General features: G+C 42.3%; 1 protein-coding gene across 1 annotated transcript in view; it reads right to left on the bottom strand.

The window, feature by feature from the left end:
- Positions 1–4,683: 4,683 nt before the first annotated feature.
- Positions 4,684–13,751, bottom strand: part of LOC126411812 (acid sphingomyelinase-like phosphodiesterase 3a) — a 1,193,501-nt gene continuing 1,184,433 nt past the window's right edge. The window contains exon 12 of the mRNA XM_050081397.1: positions 4,684–4,700. Within this exon, the coding sequence (XP_049937354.1) occupies positions 4,684–4,700 (17 nt within the window). The remainder of the gene's footprint in view (positions 4,701–13,751) is intronic.

Raw genomic sequence — 13,751 nt, forward strand, 5'->3', positions numbered from 1 at the left:
ATAAGTATTTCCTGCAATTTGTTGTTGGATTTTATTTCAGATTAGCTCCACAGGATTCAAATCACAGTGGTCTGATTGGAGCATCATACCAATATATCACTTACAATTTAAATAGCATCTGCTTTAAAAACAGGCTTTGGCTTATTGTAATGTACAATTTATAAACGCACACTTCTTGTTCAGCTCGTTTTAAAACTAATTTTGTTCTCATTGAGCCATTCACTTATGCCTTTTTGGGTTTTGAAGTGATGAGTGCTTTGTTTCTGTAACCAGTATGATATAGTGCATTATCAATACTACAATACTACCAGATGAATTGTAACAAATTAGTTTCCCTTCTAAACAATTGTGATAATTATCCCCATTCAGAACATCGTGTTAATCTTGGGATTTAGACTTCGAATGACTAATCAACTGTGCTACCTCTATTGCTCCTCCAACGTCGACAGTTACAGCTCTTTCGCCTGCAGTGCTATTCGTCATTAAACCCAGAATGGCTTCACGTTTGCCACCACTTCTGATGGTATATGTCTGTGCACCCACGTTTCGACTGTGAATACTTGGTTTATTTGACCACTTTTCATTATTTTACTCAACTACTGTGCAAGCTGCGTAACGTTATCGGAACATCCTGTTAGGATGAATTTCGTATCTTTAGATTGTTTGAAACAAAATGCCGTCTCTATCAGAATTTCCGACATTTTTCACTTCCCACCTGTAAATTGATCTCGGTTTATGAAAATATAAGCAACTTTGTCGACGCTATAATCTACTTATGATTATAATACTTTAAAATTTTTCTTTTAAAATATCCTTCATTGAATTAATCTCTAGAATTCATCAGTTCTCTTCGAGTTTGAACTTTTCCCGCGATTACTTCAGCTTTCTTAAAGTCTTACAGAATATATTTTACTGATCTCTCCCACCTGGCTACCATTTTTGCCGCCCATAAGGCTGCTTTCTGTAGAGATATCATTGCCTGATTCTGTTTTCTTTCTTCCTGGTAACATTGTTCAACTTTAAATATAAGCTCTTCTTCACCTGAATGCGAGCACTTCTGTGATATCTCTCTTTCTTTTCGACTGTCTGAAGTATTTATGAGTAACGATAACACCAGAGCCCACTGCTGACTAGGAGTAATCCATTAAGTTACAGGCCCATATCACGAACGTCGGTATGCAGAAGGATATTGTGTTCGAACATTATGAACTACCTCGAAGACAACGATCTATTGATACACAGTCAACACGGATTTAGAAAACACAACTAACTCTTCAGTCACATGAAGCGTTGAGTGCTATTGACAAGGTATTTCAAATTGATTCCGTATTTTTAGATATTTAGAAGGCTTTTGACATTGTACCTTAGACGAGGGCTGTAATCATATTGCATGCTTATGAAATGTCGTCCCAGTTACGCGATTGGATTCGTGATTTCCGTCCAGAGAGGCCACAATTCATAATAACTGACAGAAAGTCAAAAGTAAAACAGACGCGATTTCTGGCGTTCCCCAACGTAGTCTTATAGGCCATCTGCTGTTCCTTAGCTGTATAAACGATTTAGGAGACACTCTGAGCAGCCGTTTTTGGTTGTTTGCAGATTTATAAAATATATCTATGTGATGTGAAACTTGGAAATTGACTCTAAATAATGAAAAGTGTGTGGTCATCCACACGAGAGCTAAAAGGAATCTGTTAAATTTCGGTTACTCGATAAATCAGCCAAACCTGAATTTGGTATGTTCAACTAAATAGTTAGAAGTTACAGTTATGAACGACTTCAATTCGATAGAACACGTAGAAAGTGTTGTGGGAAGGCGAAACAAAGAATGTGATTTAGCGCAGAACACTTAGAAAAAATGGTTGAAATGGCTCTGAGCACTATGGGACTTAACACCTGAGGTCATCAGTCCCCTATAACTTAGATTTACTCAAAACTAACTAACCTAAGAACATCACACACATCCATGCCCGAGGCAGGATTCGAACCTGTGACCGTAGCGGTCGCGCGGTTCCTGACTGAAGCCCTTGGAACCGCTAGGCCACAGTGACCGGCAACAATTAGAAGATGAAACAGATCTACTAAAGAGACTGCCCACACTACACTTGTCTGTCTCCTTTTGAAGTACTGCTGCGCGGTGTGGGATCCTTACCAGACAAGGTTAACGGAGTACCTAGAGAATGTTAATAAGAAGAGCAGTACGTTTTTTACTACCGAGAAAAAGGAGAGAGTGTTACGGGAATGATTCAGGGTTTCTCGTTGTCGTAGGATCTTCTCATGAAAATCCAATCACCGCACACTTTGTTGGCACGTACCTGCATAAGGAGAAACGATTATCATAATAAAATAATGGAAATCAAAGCTCGCACGGAGATATATTGGTGCTCGTATTTCCACGCGTTCATTGACAGTAGAATAATGGTAAATTATTGTAAAGGTGGCTCGATGAACCCTCTGCCAGGCACTTATGTGTGATTTGAAGAGTTTCCATGTAGATGTAGATGTAGATCTACCCAAGAAAAACAATATAGACGCCCTGGGCAATATTAAGTTTGAAAGAGTTGCAATTATAACTAGAATTACCTTGCAAGTCAATTTGCTACATCTACACACGCGTAGGAGCGCTTTCAGCTGAAACGGCAAACGATTTCTATAATAGCTAAAAATCAGAAGTAAGACCGACAATGCAATCAAATCCTTTATAAAACTGCCGTTGTAATCTTGTAAGGCCACACTGAATTCAACTTCGCGCTATCTTTAACGCCAGAGAGGTTAGGGAACTGCATTGTCATATTTGCTTTTTAAATCAGTCTCCTTCAAATGTGAAAGAAATTACCTTCAATTGTCTTAGTGTGGGCAATGTTTAATCAAATACACTCAAAATGCGAAGTCTGCAATCCATTCTAGAGGTTCTATTTTTCGAGAGTGGACTAATAGAGAACTTTTGTGAAGGTGGTATGATGAACCTTTGCCAGGCCCTTTGATTGCGATTTGCAGAGTACCCATGTAGATGTATTCGCAATAATTCACGAGGACATGCCAAACCAATTAATGGTACGTGCACAGCTAACATAAAAGAATCGACAGTACGATTAATTTTTCTTAGTCACTGCTTACTTCTTGACTACAACCTGTTCCCGATGAAGTCCCCGAAAGCTCAAGTGCTATAACATCGCGCATGAGTAGTAAGTTAAGATCCACCGCAAATTTAAGTCTTTACTGTGAAATCGGACAATTTTTTAATACACCCTGCATCTTCTGTATGCCCGAGGAACATGTAACCAGGAAACAAGACAATTGACTGGAACACATTCGGAACTAGATTACTTATTTATGAAGACGGATGCAGTTCGAAAACGTATTCTGTAACTTCATTGATAGTGCCGAAACGTTCGCTAACAGTAGAACACAGGAAGGTCGTATCTCATAGAGAAAGAGCTAGTACTTCGCTATTAATACCGGGTGTCAGAATTAAGTACAACCACTCGGCAGAGGGCTGTAGATAACTGTGAATCTGTGTGTGTGTGTGTGTGTGTGTGTGTGTGTGTGTGTGTGTGTACGTGTGTCAGAGAGTGAGGAAGGGAGAGAGGAAGAGGCGCTAACGAGGTGCCCTCACGACCTACTGGCCAGATGAAGCCCGACGCGAACGCAGCGTCGCTTCCTGCCCGCCGCGCATCCCCTGGTCACCGTAATCCCGGTAACGAAGACTGGTAATTGATGCGACATGTCGAGCTGCACTCCCTTCGGAAGCCGCTTTGAACGTAGGCGTAGCCTACCTGGCTGTGTGTACGTGGACCACACGTGCTTCCTGGAAGCATAAGTATCGGTGCTTCCAGGAAAGTGGCAGCCAGATGCGCAGAAAGCTCAAAGACGGAGGGAGGCGGGCCGTGTCACATTACGAGTGTGTCTCAGCGGCGCCCAAGACTTGTAAGTCTGCTGCTCCTGTCAAAACAGCATCTGAGTGTTCGTATAATATTATCAACGTGGTTTCTGCTCTGAAACAAACGACCTGACAATGCGTGTGTGAAATAAGATCTGAATCTGATGTCAAAGTTCATTTTTCTGAAATAGCGAAACTCACACAAAGTGCAGTGACAGGTGATCAATGAAGACTAGGAGGGGGGGGGGGGAGAAGGTGGTTGTCTGGAAGTAACTCAAATGAGTTTAGAATTAAAAGCATCGGCTGCAAATGCCGTACTATAACGCCTAAATTTTTTTTAAACAAATTGGGCCTTATTGACCCAGTTCGTGCAAGCCATACCTTTTCGTCCTATATCCACCACGCAACCTAACAACCTGAAAACGGAGAGCTTATGTTGTGTTTTGTGGAAACAATATTTCACAATGACGCCATCTCAGCCGTTGGAAATCTCGAAGAACTGTGTTTCCAACACCTTACCTCAATTCGTAAAAAGTTCATACAAAAGATAAATGCAAGTGGTATTGGTACATTGACTTATGTGGTATAGCCATGAGTAAAATACGGTTTGAGAGAATGGTGCACGCGTATTGCGGAGACTTTACAGTTACGTACAATGCACATGACGAAATTCAGAAAACTAAATCTCATAATTCATGTATCAAACGATAATGATTGTCGCTTCCTTGACTGGAAGGGAACAAATAATCACACACTTTACCTCTGAACAACTTACAACCAATTCTAAATCAGTGCTAAGATAATCACTGCTGCGTCCTCCCTGGAAGACAACAATAACCACACACTTTACCTCTGAACAACTTACAGTCAATGCTAAAGTCAACACAGTTTCAAGAGAATCACAATTATCACACTTACGAACTTCACTGAGACCCATGTCACACGGTCTTATAAATATTACTTTCCTTTCTCTTATATCACAACTCAGATAATTCCACATTCTTCATTTTCATGTACCGTTTACCTCCACATTTCAGCATATGATTTAATCTTGAACTGTTACATAAAATCATTTCATTTCTAAACCATGGAGCTAATAGTAAAAGACCTACACAGATATAGAACAGAAATAGAATCTATAGGATTACAGAAAAAAACCAAAAAGAATAAATACTATTCACAGACAGAGTAAACTATGCTGACTATGCACTTATCCACACAATAGTCACTGACTCCAGGACTCTTAGGAAAAACACGTGAATGTTGCAGTAAAACATCAAACAACTGTTCCTTGATTGATTTATCGGCACTCTCCAAACAGTGAACCCAATTCCTTATCTTCTGTAAGGTAACTGCAACCCTTTAGCGTTCCGTTAGTAGACATACCCGATCACTGTGCTCTCTCCTAACAGAATATAGGTCAAGTGACAACTGGTACATGGCAAGAAATTTGCGACACCGGGTTGAAGTTACTCCTCTCAACTATTCTCAGCCAATGTCAACTTAATTGAAGTTCCTCTTTTCCTTAAAACACTTCAGTGCATCTAAAGTTCAACACAGTTTGATGCGAAGACAAGAATCCACCTCTAGTATAATTTGTACAGCCTACTTTGATACAACAAAAACATTCACGGAAAATCTAACAACTTGGCACGTAAATTCAATACCAACTACTCAATGCCTCTTCTACCTTTGTCCATGACAACAATTGTTCAACCAAACCTTTAGTCCTTAACACCAGTTCCTTCCATACAGAATTGTAGTGTCTAGTGTCAAGAACACAACGTGGAACAATATCAGTTACACTAATTATAAACACAAGCTGAAAATTACCGCCAAGTCCTCAAAATTCAACATATTGACATGTTCTATTCCTTCATCTGCCCCTGTGGGAGCAGTGGCATCAGCTACCAACAGTACTCATAATTCGCATGGAGTTGGGCGGTGGGGGACGGGGGGGGGGGGGGGGGAGGTTCAGGGAGTTTCAGCAATTCCTATTCCCAAATAAACTTCTGCAAGAGCTGTATGACTCCACTTTCGGCTAGTGTCTCTATACTGAAATCAAATATATGCTCTTCCTCCATGGAGCCCTTTTAAATTCTCGTATTTGAGTTTTAGTAACAAACATTGGAAAGCGTCAAGATTATCCTTTCGTCAACTGGTTACAATCAGCTGCTTTAGACATGAAGATGATTTCATGGAACAGATTTCAATGATATCATGATGAAGATTCCCACTTCAGCTATATGATAAATATCTATTTGGAATCGAACCAGCACCATGGTGTTGAAGCCTCATCATCAGGTATTAATCTCTGTATTAACAAGAGAAAAGTGTATAAACTTTATGTTTCGGTTAAATTAGGTGGTCTGTGTATGAAGCTATACAGGAAAATTGTGTACTTATATTAATTTCATAATGTAGTTCAAACAGTAACCTTTAGAGTACGCATCACACTCTCTTAAATGCGATTAAAACGTTCACCTGACAACAGGGCGGTAGTCTAAGTTAAAATATTGCAGGAAACAGGGATCATTATCTAGATACAGGAAATCTAGAATAAGGATACAGTGGTAAGCCAGACAGATGTAAAAATATAAAACAATGACGTGTGTAGGTGTTGAGACGTACATTCATAAAATAAATACCATAAAGCAGAGGATGTATGAATGTATGATGGGTAACGAAGGTCTAGTCTGGATAAAATACTGCTAGCAAAATAGACAACCACCTAGATAAAAAATGTCTAGGGAACAGGGAAGTTAAAATGTTGTGCAAAAATCCCGAAGTTATGACATTATTATGACATCTTGTATCTTTTTTTGAACAGTTCTCGCGTATCCGACCGTGTAGCGTCGTAATTTCTCCACAATATTTCGGCAGACGTACACGCTGCCATTTTCAGGTGATTCCTGACGAATGCTGGGCTGTTCCTCTCGGCGCCCTGTGTATACTAGCGATTACCCCCTCCACCGTTCCTCTCCTGGTGTCTTCGGTGCGTCATTGATCGTTCTTTCTGGAAGGTTGATGACAGTACGCTTAGGTGGTTCTTGCGAAGTCTTCTGTCGTGGTACAAGGCGTTCAAACTTCGATGTCTGCTTCCTCGTAGCTTTTATTGTACCTAAATGCCTTCTGTTGCCACCACAACTCCCAGCGGGAAGGCGTTTTGTGCACACTTGTTCACAGGGCACGATCTATCTGCGATCAGGAGAGCCTTTCAGCAAAACTGCAGCACCTCGAGACAATATTTCGGGAAAATGGGTATAACCAGAAGCAAATAAGACACGCACAGACTGAGCCAAGAGAACAAGAAAAAGAAACAGAAGAACACAAGTCATTGGCGTGCATTCCGTTTGTCGGAAACACCTCAAGAAAAATCGGTAGTATCCTGAGGAAACACAACGTGAAATGTGTATTCCGACCACTGCAAAAACTTTGACTCCACTGGGGTCAGTGAAAGATGACGTAGGCCTTCGAAAACCAGGCGTTTATCAAATTCCCTGTCAGTGTGGAAAATCATACATTGGAGAGACAGTCCGCACTGTAGAAGAGTGGTGCCGCAAACACAAGCGCCACACCGAATTACACCAGGCCACTAAATCAGCCGAGGCTGACCATTGTATAAAGACTGGCCATACTATGGGCTATGAAAAAACAGAAATACTCAGTCAATCCTTCTCCTTCTGGGACTGCGGTACTAAAGAGGCCATCGTAATCCGACTACAAGACGATCTGATTAATAAAGACAGCGGCCTTCAACTTAGGCTTTGAATCCTGCACTCAGCCTTGAGAGAAAGATGCGGTCCCAGAGATCGAGGACCGTCCCCGACGGCGGCAGCAGGGAGACTGCAGACAACAGTTCAGACCCAGGGGCCTCTTCCCCCACCACCTCCAGTAGCCGCCGCGCTGGCTGCAACGAAGACACCAGGAGAGGAACGGCGGAGGGGGTAATGGCTAGTATATATAGGGCGCCGAGAGAATCAGCACAGCATTCGTCAGTAACCACCTAAAGAAGGCAGCGTGTACGTCTGCCGATATATTGTGGAGAAATTACGACGCTACCCAGTCGGATACCCGAAAACTGTTCAAATTGGAGATACACCGTGAAAATTTCAGATCGCATATCTTTCTATCTTTTTTATCGTGCTCAACAGCTGTAGATGCCCACAATATAAAATTTCCAGCAATAAAGTGCCTCACAACATAAAACGAGTATTTTATTAAATTTCTAAATTTGAGCAAAGTAACTGTTAGAGCCAATATTCAATTCAATAAGATCTGTTGAAGAAAAAACGCGTACAAAATTCGCTGCAGATTGCAATGAGCTTGTTTGAACCACGGGCTTGTATAATAATTGATTCCGTAACAACATATCGTCACAGAAACGTATTTAGTTCTTTAAATTAGACTACATCGTAAGTATGCCATGTTTTACTCCATCTTATGCTACCACACACCAACAAGCAGACAAGAATAAACGTCGGAAATCGTGGTACGAATCACAATTCTGGACCAAGGTGTGCATATGCAAAGTAGGTTCTCCTCTAAATAGCAAGGACTAAATTCAATTTTTTAAGTAGTTGGAGGAAGAGAAAAGTGGCGTTATCCTAGCCACAGAAAATGGTTGTAATGAAAAGTCATGTCTTCCTGATACATGGATCCTTTATTATGCAATTCATTACAGTGATGAGGTCTGCTGTTAAAATTCCGTTTACGTTCTGGCTCATCCTAGCGAATGGAATCACGTTGTTCGTCAGGAATCTGACTTCTGATGAAGCAATTGTTTCTAAGTGATCCGTCACACAATCTTTCCTCTGTCTTCAATAATCATTCGTATAGCTATTGGCTTGATTCTCGCCGTCACTGATTTATCGTCATCTGACCTTCTCTAAAACGTAAAAGTGACTTAACTTCGTCAGAGTTTCCGATTCTTACTGGTAAAGTTCCATCTGAACTCCGCTCAATGTTTATCAATAGTTGTACTATGGCAGCGGTGAGTTAATCGTTCCTGGTAGTTTTTTTATGAACTTCCTCCTTAGCCCTTTCCTGTCTGTATTCCTCCTTTCTCCAATGTCTGCAGAGTTGTAGCAGAACGATATCTTCCTAAACCTGGTTAAGTATTTCCTGAATGGAAACAACTTTTATTCTACATGGAATTTCCTCCTTGTCTTTAGGTACCTCCTCTAGTAAATCATTCACATTCTCCAGCTAGGATTTAATCTGATTGTCTACTGCTACCTTTAACATAGTCTCTGTCGGTCCATTATGACCTGGAGGACATCGGCTGGTATGCGTTTCTTAATACAAATATGCTTTACCAACAGCTGTATGTTTTGTTTTATTTTATTTTATATCCCAAATACTACCAGTTTCGGCAACTTAATATTGCTATCTTCAGGCCTCATACGCTATTATCGTATTAACAGTCTTATCGAATGGTACCATAATACTGGAATCCTAAATCCATTTTTTATGCCCATCTGGACCCCTTTGCTGTCCGTGACAGGCTCCAGGAGGAACTTCACCGCTTACGAGGCGAAACCGTCCTATCTCCTGTCATGCACAGTCACTGAGCGATGAATATCGTGATAGGCTAGAAGCTGAACGGTGATTTACCCATCTGTGGTGACTTTTAAGTCATTTTCGATTCTCAGTCCGTCGTCGCTGCATATTCCGTTCCATAAGTAGATGAAAAACTCACACGTCCTGCAAGCTCTACCATTTTCACCAAAATTTGGTTTGGAAAATGCTTATTTGTAGCTCCCGTTGGATGAGGAATCGCAGCAGATCCTAGTAATCAATAACCGATGAGTCCTTTTCCGGTATAACCGCCTCCCTTATGACATTGCCAAAACCCCCACCAAACGTTATTTGGAACGCCTCGCAAGCCATTTGTGGGGTCATCGGCACAGTCCCTTTTTCGAGAGTGGCATCATCCTTTTGCACGTTTCCTGGGTGGTCATATCGCATGCAAGCCGCCATGTCCTCGGCCTAATCCACCCTGGCCATTGGGGCATCGTCCTCACGAAACAGCTGTCCCGCCGACACCTTTATGGGCTCGGTTTCGATAAAGACATTGCCTCCCTCTTGCCACAGAAGTCAGGAAGCACACCCACACCAATATTTTCACAGTCGGATGGAGCTGCTCCATGGGAACATTTGAATTTCGCAGGGACAGGTCGGGATACTCTTATGTCCCTCGCTTGATAAAGACCACTTCAGCTCAGATTATCAAAATTCTCCAGCCCCTTTTTGCTGTCAAGGGACAGTTAACCTCCACTGAGTTTAAGCAGTCCTGTTCTGCCAGTGGGATTTCCCTCGTCCACACTGCCCCTTTTCACCTTGCATCAAACGGCCGGGCAGAACGTTTTGTGCGGACGTTCAAGGCCAAGCCCTATAAGCTGCTGAGCCATCACCTGGAGAAGGCCGTGCTTCTTTTTTTGGCCACACACTGCGCTGCCCCCATGCTGGTAAAAGTCTAGCGGAGTTACTTCATGGTCGATCTTTCTGCTCTCCCTTATCTGTCCTGGTTCCTGACGCTTCTCACCCTCCTGGCTGCACCCTGGCACACACCTTTCGCGTTGTGCAGGAGTTCTGGGTGCGGATCTTCTCTCGTCGACGGGTGCGCTTGGCGCCTGCAGTCATCACCGAGCTCTGTGGCCATCCAATGGCGTCTCTCTGGTAGGCCGACGATTCCACCACCCGCCGGCACCTCAACCAGCTCTGCCCCCGTGTGGTGGACCACAATGTCCCAGGGGAGCAGCCAGTGCCTATCGTTGGCCGACCTGTAATGGAACCTCCGCTCCCGCCCCCGCCTCAGCCACTGTCTCCGTCGCCAACTGCCCATGCTGCGTCGCCGTCTCCCGCCCCTGCCGCCCACGAATCCGTGGACGTCGACCAGGATGCCCCTACTCCTATGGACGTTTGTGGGACTGTGCATTTTTTCACCAGGAGGAGAAATGTCCTAGCGGCCCCTTAGTAGTTAGAGGGCTCGCACAACCGACACGCAAGATGGGTTGCAGACCTCCTTGTAGGAGCACAGAGAGAATCGTCTCCAGCAGTTGTAACCAAACAGACTTTTCAACTAAAAACGGAATTACTTCGTCAGACAGCACGTGACAGTGTCACATCAATCAGAACTCATACTACTCATGTAGCACTCCGCCAACGCAGCTTCATAAGCACGCCTGGACAGTCAGACCGGCAGTGTTTACCTACTGCTAGGATATTCTCCAGCTAGTACTTACGCCGGCCTTAGCATTTTATACACACGTTCCATTTTAACAGCATGTTGTATAGTGTAAGTAATAGAGTAGATTTTGGTCAATATTTTCTTCCATTGTTTGGTTTTCCTTATCTGGTTTACCACCACAGGAGTTGTGGGATTTTCGTGTTGTTCTTGCATTTAAACTTAATGTCTGGCAAGAAGGCGTTTTTTTCTTTAATTACAATCACATGTGTTCAAATTGACTGTTAGTTCTTTCCTGCTGACCGCAGGATACTACAGTGTGTGTGTGTGTGTGTGTGTGTGTGTGTGTGTGTGTGTGTGTGTGTGTGTGTGTCGGGGGTGGGGAAGGGGGGGTGGGGGTGGTAAGACGCCTGCCTTGTGTAATGAGTGGAGGAAAGGATAAAAAGGCGTGACGGTACGTAGCGTACTCCTCCTGCATAGCACTAAGGGAACCTCTGGGTTCAGCATTTCGCTTGCAAAAAGAAATGGATAACTACTAGAACGTGTGATTTGGTAATAGATTTACTTCCGTTTTACTGTTATTAACAAGTATCAACACTCACCCGAAAAGACCGAACCAACAGTATTTTTCAGACATTCAGAGCATACCAATGTAACGTAACAATTGTCTTAACCATCTCATTTCAGAAAATATGATGCTAAGAAAACCACACATTGAAATAAAATGCTCATGAGTAGGTTAGTTCACTGTTTAAGTTCTTAATTAGTTTGGCAATACGAATAAACAGTGGTTAGTTTAATTTAAAAAATAAAAATATGCTTAAAGCAATTATTGTTTGGAAATGTTGGATGTTCTGCAACTGAATTACTTTTTAAAATCGGACATGATTTTGGATCAGAATTATTCCATTTGGGGATATTCTCAAAACTGAGTTTGGCACGCTATGGCACATATTAAAAGAAATTTTATTTGAGTAATGTGTTAAAGAGAATATTCCAAACACCACATCCACTTTTTCTTCCGACAAGCTAGTGGTTTGAGAAGACGCTGAATGATAAGTCAGACAACAAAACTAAACCCCTATCTTACTAAATGACATTGACAACTATATAACCCGAGTCGATGATCCACAGCATAATTACATCCAGCTTCTCAGACATACAGATCTTCGAGGTATCTTTACAAGTGAAGCTATGCACGAATAAAAACGAACTTTGCAAACAGCTGTTGGAACACAATAATCATACGAAATTATGTACTGGATAGAAATTTGGTATTTGTATACATTCTTACTTACATTATTTTGAAATAATATATTTTTCACTAGTGATGATAATTTGTTATTTGTTACTACAACAATTTGTATTCCTTCACTGCATGTATCTTATATGTAACTCGATATTGATTTAAAGAAACTGTTAACTGAATGTAGCATCTATTACACGATTTACAAGCGATATTAAGAGATAGTTACCTAAATTTTGTTGTCTTTTCCTGTGCATTGGGCTTGTGGATAACACACAAGAGTATTTTAGTAACAAATCGGCATTTCTTCTAATAACCCTGAAATATTTAGAGGTATGTACAGATGTGTGCACTGAGATATGGCAGCCCTTTTCCAGAAAACTCGTCCATTACTGACGGACAATATAAAATCCACCAATGAAAACAAAAACCTATCATCGGAAGAAGGTAGGAGTTATGTAGATAAAAATGTGACACAGAGACCTTTTGAGGGCGTACAACGCCCAGGGCTTACATGGAGGATCTCAAACTGAGAGGACAGAATAATTTTCACATTCTCTTTTTGGTTAATGTAGAAAATACTCAAAATGGCTTATTCCATTGACAGCTCCAGGTCGTTAGGTTTGAAAGTAAGGTGAACTGCTGACGCACCCTGCGGTGCGGCACCCGAGTTTACAAAGAGCAACGAGAGACAAGCTCAACCCCAATCGATTGCACAGGTCTCACGCCATTATGGAGCCTCCACCAGCTTCAACAGTCTCCTTTGGACAGGCAGGGTCCATGGATTCATGAGGCTGTCTCCATACCTGTACGCGTCCATCTGCTCGATACTATTTGAAATGAGATTCGTCCGACCAGGAAACATGTCTCCAGTCATCAACAGTCCAATGGTGGTATTCACGGGTCCAGGCGAGACGTAAAGCCTTGTGTGGCGCAATTATCAAGGGTAAACGAGTGGACCTTAGGCTTCAGAATTCTATACTGATGATGTTTCGTTGAATGGCTCACACGCAGACACTTTTTGATAACTCAGCATTGAAATCTGCAGCAATTAGCGGAAGGGTAGCACTTATGTCACGTTAAACGATTCTCTTCAGTTGTCGTTGGTCAGCCGGCCGCTGTGGCCGAGTAGCTCTAGGCGCTTCATTCCAAAACCGCGCTGCTGCTACGTCGCAGGTTCGAATCCTGCCTCGGGTATGGATGTATGTGATGTCTTTAGGTTAGTTAGGTTTCAGTAGTTCTAAGTCTAGAGGACTGATCACCTCAGATGTTAAGTCCCATAGTGCTCTGAGCTACTAGAACCACTTTGTCGTTGGTCCCGTTCCTACAGGATCTTTTTCCGTCCACAGTGACGTCGGAGAATTGATGTATCACCGGATTCCTGATATCCACGGGACCCTCGTGATTTGATCGTACGGGAAAATGCCCACTTCATT

The sequence above is a fragment of the Schistocerca serialis genome, chromosome 1, assembly GCF_023864345.2.
Source record: "Schistocerca serialis cubense isolate TAMUIC-IGC-003099 chromosome 1, iqSchSeri2.2, whole genome shotgun sequence".
In the NCBI taxonomy this organism is placed as follows: domain Eukaryota; kingdom Metazoa; phylum Arthropoda; class Insecta; order Orthoptera; family Acrididae; genus Schistocerca; species Schistocerca serialis.